The sequence below is a fragment of the Mustela putorius genome, unplaced genomic scaffold, assembly GCF_011764305.1.
Source record: "Mustela putorius furo isolate JIRA1106 unplaced genomic scaffold, ASM1176430v1.1 tig00000139_pilon_pilon_pilon, whole genome shotgun sequence".
NCBI lineage: Eukaryota > Metazoa > Chordata > Mammalia > Carnivora > Mustelidae > Mustela > Mustela putorius.
In genome coordinates, this window is record NW_025421293.1 from 5,307,657 (window position 1) to 5,319,697 (window position 12,041).

Below are 12,041 nucleotides of genomic sequence, written 5' to 3' on the forward strand. Positions count from 1 at the left end.
TCACACCACCAGCCCCGAGTGGCGGAGGCTGTAGGCCAGGGGCTGGGGCGGTGGGGGGCCTCACCGAGCAGTCCCGGGCAGCTCGAGGACAGCAGCGCGCGAGATCTCGGCAGAGGTATCCTCCGGGGGGCTGGCTGGCTCCAGCTTCGTGGGGTCTTTGGTAAACTTGTTCCCTGGGTAGAGATGTGGGGGAGGGGAAGGTCAGGGCCAAGGGCCTCCAGCCTCCGTCCACCTGCAGGGCACCCGGACAGGGGCCTGTGGGAGGCTCTTGGGGTCTGGTCTGGGCTCTGCCAAGCCAGGAATGGGTCCTGGGCAGAGGAGGAATGCAGGCCCCAGTGCCAGAGAAGGCCAGGGATCTCGGAGGACTGCAGGACAAAGCAGCAGCCAGAAATGACTGTCCTGACCTCACGTTCACTAGAACGCTGAGGGCTCCCTCAGAAAAGAGGCCAAGTTGCCCCCTGAGGCCGAACTGCAAAGCCGCCCTCTACCCCAGGAACTCGGAGGGAGACGCGTCTTATTACCATCCCCACTTCACAGATGCGGAAACTGAGGCCCGGGGGACCCTGGCCGAGGTCACAAAGCTGGGGGCATGGAGGGCCGGAACCGCGACCCAGGCACGTCCCACCCCAAGACCTGGGCTCCCTTTGCTGCACCAGGCAGAGCCCGACACTTCCTCCTGGCCGGGGATGTGCTGCCCATGGTGGGGGCCCCCGAGCCCTGCGTGTGCGGCCAGGCTCACCCCCAACTAGCTGAGCTTCAGGGCAAAAAGCAGAACCCACTTCATGGTATAACACGTGTTAGCTTCGTTATTCCCGAGGGGCTGTCTGCATCGGGGAGGCTCAGGCGCCCGCCCCACCCCAGGCTCCCGGGCTGACAGTACGACTTACTCGGCCACTTCAGAAAGGGCTGGCTGCTCCCCACGTACCTGTGAAAATTCGCTCATCAAACATCCTGGGGAGAAAGGAGAGACATCGTGAGGGCAATGCAGGCCTGGGCGCCCCCCCAGGCTCGGGAACAGGCCCCCATGCCCCTCTGAGACGCTCACTTGAGTCCCACACACACGACTACCGCTACAGAGCTGGGTCCCAGGCTGGTCACACGTGGGGGCAGGAGACAGCATGTTCCAGAATAGCCAGGCACCCCAAACCCCTTCTCTGCAGTCCCCACCTGGTTCTGGAGGCTCCAACCTGTTCATCGTGGCGCCCCAGGGGCTTCCTCCCACCCTGAGCTCTCTAAGGCCACCGCTGGAAGATGGCCCGGGGGCCGACCTCCCTCCCAAGAAGCTCTCTGTGTTCTGTGCAAGCCAGGCCTGTCACCAGATCACAGCCACTGGGGGCTAATGCACGGGACCCCTTACACATGTCTTGGAAGCCAACAGAGCCCAGGCAGGGAGGCCGTCGGGCAAGTGCACAACAGGGCCATGCCGTCTGCGCGCAGACCGTGCACAACAGGGCCATGCCGTCTGCGCGCAGACCGTGCACAACAGGGCCATGCCGTCTGCGCGCAGACCGTGCACAACAGGGCCATGCCGTCTGCGCGCAGACCGTGCACAACAGGGCCATGCCGTCTGCGCGCAGACCGTGCACAACAGGGCCATGCCGTCTGCGCGCAGACCGTGCACAACAGGGCCATGCCGTCGGCGCGCAGACCGTGCACAACAGGGCCATGCCGTCGGCGCGCAGACCGTGCACTGGAGGGACGGGTGGGGGCCTGTGGCCATTCGGGACCCCTGCATCGCCCTGCCAAGATGCCTGCAAGTCTGGGCCAGTAATGGCGGCAGAGGGAAGGTTGGCGAGGAAGCTGGGGTCACCCACACCCCCACCTCTGGGAACGGCTCTGCGACAGGCCCCTGGACCGGCCTGGACTCAAGAACCAAATGGCGCCCAAGGCAGGTCCAGCAGGAAATGTAAACAGGAGCCAAAGAGTCAGCGTGGGAGGCAGAGGCGGGGTCCCCTGCTGCTCCTGGGGGCCCCCGAGGCTGAACAGCAGTCACGGGACCAACTCTGGGCAAAACCGACTTTCTCTCTGAGGCCCACTTCCCCTGCGGGGGACGAGGAACTGCAGGCCTCAACTCTGGTTTTATGATCAAGTCACCTACGTATCGCCGAGCCCGAGGGCCAGGGGCTCGAGAGAGTGCATGGTCTGCCCGGGTTCCTGGGGGACATGGAGGTCTGATGTGGCTCCAGGCAGACGCCCTTACGGGCTGCCCGGCCCGGAAGGCCCATTTGACGGGCGCAGACGGGGGTCTGCTGTCCCTCTCCCAAACCCGCCCCAGGCTTCTAGAATCCCTTCCGGACACTCGTCCCCCTTAAGTCCTGCTTTAGCTAGAAGCTGCGTGTCCACTCCTCAGGTGGAAACTTGGATCCTCTCGCCGGGGGCTGGTGTCCTGGCAGAAACTGGGGTTTTGGGGTCCGGGCAGCTCGCCGGCCACCGCTGATACCCTCAGGCCTCATCGAGCATCTTCTCCCCTTGACCTCCCGCCACCCCCCAGACACATGGGTCGGGGCAGAGACTCCACCCGCTGGCAGCTCCTAAGCCTTTCTCCCGACTCATTTCTGCCTGGACCACCTCACAGGCTCGGCTGACCGGCCGGGCCGAGTAACAGCCCAAAACGTCTGGAGGGCCCGGGACGGAGCAGCCGCTGTTCCGTGCGCGTCAGTCACGTCCAGTCCTCGGGTCTCCCGTCAGCGGTGTGAGGCGTGGACAACCACGAGCCCCGTTTCACGGAGGCAGAAAGGGAGGCACAGAGCAGTTAAGTAACTTGCCCGAGGACACACAGCTGGGAAAGGGAGGGCCAGGAATCGAACCTGGGCTGTCAGCACTTTACCCGTCTTTTATCCACGAGAGGAGGAAATCAAGGGAAAGGACTCAGGTTTCCTGAGCATCAGGCGTGTTGTCTGCCTCATTTTATGTCGAGAAAAACGGGGGTGGGGGAGGGGCAGCCGCGGGTGTGAATACATCATTATTGTCCTTATTTTTACAAAAAAGGGCACAGGCTCAGAAGAGAGGCGCTATTCACGGTTATCACGCTGCGAGTGGCTTTAGGCCCAATCTGCTTGATGCCAAGGCCGCCTCCTCCAGGAAGCCCCACAGGCTTGCTGCTCAGATGCCCACTGACTCGACAACCGGAAATCTGCTGTCCTCTCATGCCCTGGACTCATCACAGGAGGGAAACCCTCGCTTCCCCCCACCCCCAACCGATGACTGGTAGTGGCCTCTGGGGACCGGTGGGGACTCTGCCCACTGTGTGTGAGGTCCTCAGGGGAGCCCAGTGAAGAGCGGGGCCTATAGGAGCCACGCGGCAAATACTAGCGAAGAATCGAATACGGTACGGTTTAGACTGAGGGCGGTCAAGGTCAGCCACGGTGAGGACCCAAATACCAGGGTCCGGCACATACGGGGACACCGAGGCGTCCCCGCAACCTTCTTCTCACCTAGGCCCCGTCCCCCTCGCAAGAGTCAACACTTGGGCAGCAGCAGGAGAGAGTTACACTAGACGCCAGTGGGCACTGCCTGACTACTGACTCCAACGCACTCCAGAATGATCTGTCAAGTGGGACCCCACAGTCAGGGTCGTGAGGGCACAGGAGACGGCGCAGAGGCGGCCCCGCCGCCACAAGGGAGCAGGCGAGACGCTCCTCCTCCCATCAGAGGGGACCCCCTTTCCCACCGCCGTGGGAGCCCTGGCGAGCCCTCCCCGGCCCAGGCTGACAACGCTCAGATCCCGTCTCCGGAGCATCTCCAAGTCAGCACACCCCGCGTGGACTTCCCACCGCACCCCTGCTTCCCCCGATCGTATGCTCAGACACACGGGGTGATCCCGGCCTCCGCGCTCCCCTCCGCGCCCCCACATCCAGCCGGCACGATTCCAGCCCAAAGGCAGCCCCTCGTTCCCTCCACCCACCACGCCAGGCCTCCTCCTGAGTCTCCCCACCCCTGCGGCTTGCTGCTCACCCCCCAACCTCCGCAACCCCGCTCTGGCCTCCAGCAACCCCGCAGAGGTCCTTCCCACGGCTGGAGAACAGCGCTGTGCTCTCGGAGCAGACCCCCAGCCCCCGCCCGGCCTCCCCGCGTTCGCCCCGCACGCACACCCTGGGCAGCTGCCGTGTCCCGGGGGGCCGCTCTGGGCACTGGGGATTCAGCGATGAGACCAACACAATCCTTGCCCTCGGTCCCGGCCGTCAGTCTAACGGGCACACGCGTGAGCACAGGCACACGCCAGAAGCGAGCCCTCACAGAGCTCCGGACGCACGGTGCTGCCCGGAGGCAGGGGCTGGCCACCCCTCTGTCTCTAAGCAATTAGGAGGAAGCGTCCAGGGCAGTCTGGGCATTGCCCGGAGACCCTGATGCTTCCTGGGAGGTGGGTCCAACCAGCAAACTCCCCTGGAGTCGGGAGCAGAGGCTGGGGGATGGGCGGTAGCGGTCTCCCTCCCCCACACTCCCCCCCCGCCCCCCGCCACCAAACTCAGCTACCCTGGGGGGGCTGCTGCTCCGGAGAGCATCCTGTCTGCTCACCCACGCACCCCTGCACCAGGGGAGCCGGCTGCCTGGGAGGGCGGGGAGGGCGTCCAGCCCCCAGCAGGTAGGGCAGCCCCATGTGGGTGTGAAGGGGAGAGACCGCCCGTCCCACCTGAGCTCAGGGGAGCTCCTTTCCCATGGCAGTAAGTTCAAAGGCCTCAGGTCTTCATTAGTGGGAGGAAAACACCTCTTACAAAGAACCGATCTGGCCAGGTGTGGGCCAGGCTCTGTGCCTCTGTTTCCCGTTCAGGCCTCAGAAGGGGCCAGGCAGTGGGGGGCCCCCGCACAGCTGCCAGGTTAAAGAGCCGGACACCCCCTCCCAGACACCTGCCTGTTCTGTTGGCTGCGTCCGAACCCCTTCACTCCAGCCCTGTGCCGTCATCGCCTCCTGGGGGCCCCTGCCCCCTCCTCACCCCGTTGTTCCCCCCGCCCAGACACCCCGGCACCCCAAGCTCGGGCCCCGCCCCCCACCCCGTACCTCTTAATGACGAAGTGGATGCTGTGTCGCTCCTCCAGGATCCGCTTCAGCTTGGGGACCCCGTAGGTGCAGGGGCGCTTAAAGGGGATCTTGTCCGGGATGCCCACGATCTCCACAGCCTCCGGGTCGCAAGCAATCTTCCTGTAGGGGACGGGGACCATGTGGTCCAGGCCCAGGGCTTCCGCTGGAAGACAACGGCAAGGCTGAGCACGGACGGGAGCGGCGGGACATGCGGGGCCCCAGGGCCGCGGGCACCGGGACCTTCCCCCGCCTCCTCCCCTGCGCCGAGCCGGCCATGCAGCAGCATGTCGCTTCCTCTTGGAAACTGCCCACAGGCTCCCATCCCGCTCAGCGACAGCCAGAGTCGCTGGGCTTATGAGGCCCCATGTGACCGGGACGCCATCACCGCTGATATGAGGCCTCTCCTTTCACCCCTCAGCTCACCCTGGTCTCTCCAGCCTCCTTGTTGCTTCCCTAACAGGCCGGACACACACCTGTCCCAGGGCCTTTGCACATGCTTTTCCGGCTACTGAGACGCTCTCCTCCCAGATCACCATTCACTTCTCTTCCTCCCTTTCCCCACTCAAGCGTCTCCTCCAGTGTCCCCTCATCGGCCGACAACAGCCCCTTCCATCTCTCTGGCACACCCTGCTCTGTTTTCTACCCCCCTTTTACTGTGACCCGACACCATAAGCATAGTCATCTGTGCGCTCGTCCACTGTCCGGAAGGTCAGCTCCACGGGAGCAGGGGGCGGTCGCTGCTCCACACCTGGGATCCAGACAGGATGGGACACAGGCTAGCTGCTCCCTGCACCCCATGAGTGGAAAAAAGGCTAAAGCAAGCTTCTCAGCAGGACCCCTCCAGCCCCCCAGATATGCTCTTTCCTCCAGGGGGGCGTCTGGCTTTCCTCTCACTCATCACGGACAGAAACGAGACACTGACAACTTTGCCAACGGCAGTGTAGACAGAATCCGGGCTTAGGAAGTGGTGACTCGTTCCTTTCTTCCTTCCAGACCTGGCCAGGTTCCCCCCTGCCCCGTCCCTCCCGATTCCTGCGAGGGTCCTGCGTCCCCGGGGCCCTTCCTCGGGCCCCTCCCCATCCTGGCCTCGCTCCTCTGTCCACACGGCACTTTGCCTGTGTCCCGGCAAGTGCCAGCCCCGAGCTGGCCTCCCCCGCGGCCACACCCTGGCCGGGACGGGGCAGAGCTGCCCAGGGCCCTCCCTGGCGCGCCGTCAAGACTGTTTTCCTGTTGATGCAGCCAGGTCTGCGTCGGCGGCTTTGGCAGCCAGATCCTACTGTGAAGCCACACTTAGCTCGTTGTCAAATTAAACCCTCGAAATCTCAACAGCTGTCAAACCACATCTCCTCCCCCAACCCCCAGCCCCAGCCCTAGCCCCAGCCGGCGAGCGCCGGCTCCGGTGAGTCTGCGTGCACCCATCTCCACTCGGGTTCATGTCACTTGCTGGGCCTGTCTCTTCGGCCGCGAGGACGCCCAGTGGACAGAAGGTGACCCCGCCTGGCCGCCAGCCTCTGCTCCCTGGGAAGGTGAAGTCGCAGCCGCCAGGCGGGAGCCTCTGTCCCTCATAGTCTCAACCTCCTCCCAGGTGACAGGTTCCCGGAAGCCTCCCGGAGGCGGCGGATCCTTCCTTGCTTCCCTGTTCGATCCCCAGCCCCGCCGCTGCACCCCCAGCCCCACGGCTGGCCCCTTCGCCCAGAGCTGGTGACCAGAAGGGCAGACCCGGGAGCAGGATCCGTTAGTCTAGGGTGTGCGGGATGCCAGAGGCTGCCACTCGAGATCCTCACCCCCGGGGACGTCCCCAGGCCTCCGGGGAACTTCCTTCTCCCCAGAGCAGCTGCAGGGGAAGCTCTGGCCCGAGAAGGGGCAAGGCCTCAGCCACTCCGAGTCCAGTGCTCCTCCCTGGCTTTGGACGGGGCGAGGCCAGGGCTGGGCTGGCATGGCGGAAGGCTCAGCGTTCTGGACGCCTCCAGAGTACACAATAGGCAGGAAGACGGGCAGCTGCTGGGCCAATCTGGCTGGGGCAGAACGCTCCCAAGGCAGCCCTCCCCAGACTGCCATCCAGCTCGCACGTGCCTTGATAAGAGGAGGGGTGGGGAGGAGTGGGTCCCCGGAGAGACCACATCAAAGGTCATCAAAGGTGCTCAGCCCATCCCAGACTCCTCACTAGGCCTCCGGAGCCTACCTCCTGCTCAGCCCCACCCCAACCCAGAAGGCGCAGCTTGCCAAAGCCTCACGGCGGATCAAAGGGCACCTCCTCCAGGAAGCCATCCCTGACTCCTCAAGCCTGGGGAGACCTCGCTTTCTTCTGAGCTGCCCTGTCTTTCTGAGGGCCCCCACCCCTGCGTATTACCATACACTACTCCGTCCTACTGCACGCGGTTGCACACACCCGTAGACACCTCTCCCGACACCTGCCAAGCACCTTGAGATCCGCGGCGGCCTCCGGGCCTGGCATGAGGTAGGGAGTGGGGCGCTTAAAATTCGTGACCCGTAAGTGAGTGAACCAGTAGATGCGTGAGAAGAGAAAAGAGAGGAGGGGCGAAGGTGACAGGTGACCTAAGAAGGGTGATGGGTGACCTAAGAAGTCGCCTGGTCTTCAGTGTTCCCAAACCCCCAGTTATTTCCTTGAGTGATAGGGCTGAGGAGAGAGTCTTTGTTTTTCCCAATAAGCCCCCTTCAGCCCATCAGAATTTATGATAAGGAGGGGCGGGCCCCCAGAGCCCTCAGGATGGGGACAGTTGCCGGGGCAACCAACCACCTGATGAGAGGGTGGGCACTACCCGCCTCATCCCCTACCTCCTGGGAGGGGCGAAGACTGAGCTAATCATGGAGGGGGTGGTATTTTAATCAACGCTGCCTATTTCATGGGACCTCTGTAAAAACCCTAAACGAGAGGCTTCAGAGAGCTTCTGGGTTGGTCGGCCCCTGTGCCAGGGGGGTGCACCCCAAAACCCCCCAGGACAGAAGCTCCGGTGCTCGAGACCCTTCTGGACCTCACCCTAGGTGTCCCGTCATCTCCCTGCTCATCTGTATCCTTTATAATAAACCGCTAAAGACAGATAAAGCGTGTCCGGGCTCTAGCTGCTGTTCCAGCAGACCGTCCGAACCTGGGTGGGGGAGGGGGGCTGTCGCGGGAACCATGGATGTGGAGCCAAATGGGACAGCAGTGCAAATGTCCTGGGGCCACCTTATGGGACTGAGTCCTTCACCCACAGGCTCTGCGTCACTCCGGGAGGTCAGTGTCGTGACTGAACTGTAGAGGCCACCCAGACAGAGCACTGCTTGCCGTGGAAAACCCCCTTTGGGTGTCAGAAGCGTCAGAGGGAGGGTTTTCCTTTAGCAAGGCAGGAGGGGAGGGAGGAAGAGGAAGAGAGGAGAGAAAGAGGCAAAAGCCCCACCCTGTCCTTTCTGCTTAAGGTGAGAAGGCCAAGGCGAGAGAGGCAGGCAGCCGACTCCTCTCTTGGTCGCCGGGGGCAAGCGGCTGTGGACTCCCAGCACAGTGCTCCTCCCAGACCATGCGTGTTCAGGAGGCTCCCAGGGTCCCTGCCCCTCCTCTCCGTTGGCAGGCCTGGGTGGCATCCGTCCCTGCCCTCTCTTCGCCCCACGGGGCAGAGGGCGCTGACGTGCGCTCTGAGCCTGGCGCTGTCCTGGGTGCTGGGGACATTCGGAGGGGCCGGCGCAGACACAGACAAGGCACGTCAAACGCGGGACGCGTACAGGGAAGGGCCCATCGGGACTCTGGGAGCCCCATGGCCCGGGCTGAGCCTCGAGGAACCAGGGGCAGTCTGCTCCCCAAACACCCCAAGGGCACGCCAGGCAAGGGGGGCCCGGCACAAAAGTAAGGGGGTTAGGGAACGGCGCAGTCTGCGGGGAACCTGCGAGCGTGAGGCCGCGGCCACTCTCCTGGGTCTCCCCTGCGGGGGGTGTCATCCTCCCCCAACCCCCCGGCCCGCGACCCTGCAGGGGAGTCCAGCTTGGGGCTCTGCCAACGGTCCCGCCCCCTGGAAAAGTCTGGAAGGGAAATATTGACACAACCGCCCCCTCCCCAGACGCCGGTACCAGCATATGGCTCCCGCTGTCATGTTAGGGAACACGAGTGATTGCCACGTAATGAGATGCTCCACACGCCGCCGGGGGCCACGCGGCGGGCCGCGCCGCCCACTCACCATATCTGCTGTTGAACAGGATCTGCACGCACTCCCGCAGCGTGTTGATGTCCTCGGTTTCCTTTATGAAGGTGTCCCACTTCTCTATCAAAACACCGGAGGGACGAAGGAGCGTGGGTCCGGGCAGGGACGCCACGGCCCCGCGGCTCCCCCTTCCCCTCCCCCATGCGACCCTCCCCCCCGTGGGGGCCTGGGCCCCGGAGACGGCCACACTGCAGGCCCCCAGAGTCCCACAGAGGGGCTGAGCTCTCTGTTCACTGCCGCCTCGGACACGCCGCCTCCTCCGGCAGGCGACCCTGCCCAGATCCAGGGTGCTCGGAGGGCCTCCCCCACACCCCCCGGCTCTTCTCTTGCCTCTGTCGGCCCCCGGGGTCGGTGCGCACAATGCGGGCTCAGCCTGTCCCTCCCGCGTGTCTCCTGCCCCACACAGGCAGGGGGTCTGCGGGGGCGCTCCCTGAGAGGAGTCGCCGAGTCCTGCCCTCGGAGGCACTAACCCTGAGGCTTTGCACATCCCGGGTCTTCCCCGGCCTTGGCCCCGTGGCCTCCCTCAACCCTCGGCTCTGCTGGTCTCTTCCCCGGAAACAAAGCCTCTGCCTCCACTTACTATTAATAACTAGAGCCACCATTTGGATCACGGTAACACCATTATAAATGCCGCCTTTCATTTATTTGTTATTTTTGCTTTTTAAGAGATTTTGTTTATCGGTCAGAGAGCGAGCACTAACAAGGGGAGAGGCAGGCAGAGGGGGGGGAAGCAGGCTCCCCGCTGAGCAGGGAGCCCGATGCGGGGCTCGACCCCAGGACCCTGGGATCATGACCTGAGCTGAAGGCAGATGTTTCACTGACCGAGCCACCCAGGCATCCCCCATCTTTAATTTATGAAGGGCTTATCTGTGTTGAATATTTTATATATTACATCTCAGTTCGTCCCTCATGGCAGCTCTGAAGCACAGACGATATTCCCACTTCTGAGGCTGGAAAACTAGGCTCAGAGAGGCTGAGCGTTTCGCCGGAGATCACCCAGCAAGCACCCAGCACGCGGCTGATTCCCCCTTGCCCACCACGGCCTCCTGTGATGCTACCGTACCAGGGATGGACCCCGTGTGGGGCCATTGGGATCTGCATTCTGATCTCAGGGGGTGACGTCTTCTCAAAGAGCCTCTCACGGAAGGTGAGGCCAAGACCCCCACCGTGTGTCACTGCCGGGCAATCTCGCTTCACCCCCATCCACAAATCCCAAATAACCGCATGGTACTTGTAAAACCCGTCCACGTAGTTCTGTGGTCCTCCCGTCTTCAGGAGGTGGAGTTCAGACGGCCTTCAGCAGCCGCTGCCGGCACCCCAAGTCCCACCTCGTGACACAGAAATCCTGAGCCAGAAGTACCCGGCTAAACTGTTTTCCAAATTCCAGACCTGCCTGAACTACAACGTGTAAACGCTTGCTGGTTTAAGCTAAGTCCTGGGGCAGTTTGTTACACAGCAACACCTAACTGTTACACCGCGTTTCACTCCCACGCCCCTGGCGCAGAGCCGTCCCTCCCTGCTCTCCCAAAGGCCCAGCAGACACACCTCCATTTCAGGAAGCAGCGCCCTCAGCCCCGGACCCCGACTGGGGTCATGGCGCCGCTGTGGGTACCGCCCTACCTGACTTGTCGTGGACGATGGAGAAGAGGATACGCTTCGAGGCATGGACGTTCTGGATGAGGGGACCGCCGGGCCCGGAGGGCTTCTGTCCTGGACAAGGGAGAGGAAAGGCGCACGTTCGAGGCCCCCCCCCCCCCCCGCCCACCCCGATCTGGCCTGGATGCAAAGATGCCGGCTCCGGGGTAACAGTCTCATCTATCAAGGGGAACTCAGAGCTCTGACCTAGGGTCGCAAGCTCAGGGCAAGTTCCCTGCCCGGAGGCCTGAGACATTCTTCAGCAGAGTTTGCGGTCTGGACGGCAGATCAGGGAGGCCAGAGTCAGGATGCCCGACGATGGGTGGGGACCCCAGTTTAGGCGTGTGAGTCCATCCCGCTGCTCAACCCACCGTTTGGCCGGGGGTGGGGAGGAGGGAAGGGGAGTCCTTTTTTCTCCTTCTCCTAATAGTAAGTGCAACCTATAAGCACCTACTGTGTACCAAGCACTGGGCTGTGCCTTAACACAGCAGCCATCAAGCCCGAGCACCCGTTGGAGCCACTCGGCAGATTTAAATACACAGACGCTTAGGCCCCCAGCGGCCCCCAAAGCTTCAGATCTAGCAGGACGCCGGCAGGGCCTGGGAATGTGCATTTCGCACTTGCCCTGTCATTTGACCACGATAATAACCTTGGGAGGGGTCCTGCTGGCGACTCGACTTGAATGCCGAGGAAACAGAGGCTCAGGGAGGTAGAGATTTGCTTGTCCCGACATGCCTCCTTCCTCCTGGGGTGGGCCTGAGCACCCCCATCTGCCCAGGGAGAGTGTCCCCCCGCCGCCCCCCGCAGGAGTGACCTCTGTCCCACCCCCCAGACTCAGGGTCCCAGCAGCAGCTTACCACAGCAGTCAGGGAAGTCCTGGGCCCCAGAGGCCTTGGGGTCAGGCCCAGGCCGGCCAAGGCCCAGGTCGCTGGGGACAAGTGGGCAGGCGGGCGCCTCCTGCTTGAGCTCTCTGGGGGTGTGGTTAGGGAGTGCGGGGCTGTACAGGAAGCTGGCCACGGAGGAGGTGGCGGTGGGGGGAAGGTCCTGGGGTGGCCCCTTGGGGGCTTGGCCATGCAGGCCGCAGTCCCGAGAGCCCTTGGCTATCAGGGAGACACCGTTCAGCTCCACGAGGGCCTTCGAGTCCCGTCCGCCATCCTCGAGTGGCCTGGGGGATGGGGAGGACACGGGTCAGCTTCCCA

The 12,041-nt window shown here is 63.4% G+C and overlaps 1 protein-coding gene across 3 annotated transcripts in view; it reads right to left on the reverse strand.

Annotated features, from left to right (window-relative positions):
* Positions 1-12,041, reverse strand: part of GTF2IRD1 (GTF2I repeat domain containing 1) — a 96,372-nt gene that overhangs the window by 45,987 nt on the left and 38,344 nt on the right. For all 3 annotated transcript variants that reach the window (XM_045074944.1, XM_045074942.1, XM_045074943.1), the window contains exons 6-11: positions 11,700-12,007; positions 10,828-10,917; positions 9,184-9,267; positions 4,997-5,180; positions 926-951; positions 65-173 (exon numbers count right to left, since the gene is read on the reverse strand). In XM_045074944.1, the coding sequence (XP_044930879.1) occupies positions 65-173; positions 926-951; positions 4,997-5,180; positions 9,184-9,267; positions 10,828-10,917; positions 11,700-12,007 (801 nt within the window). The remainder of the gene's footprint in view (positions 1-64; positions 174-925; positions 952-4,996; positions 5,181-9,183; positions 9,268-10,827; positions 10,918-11,699; positions 12,008-12,041) is intronic.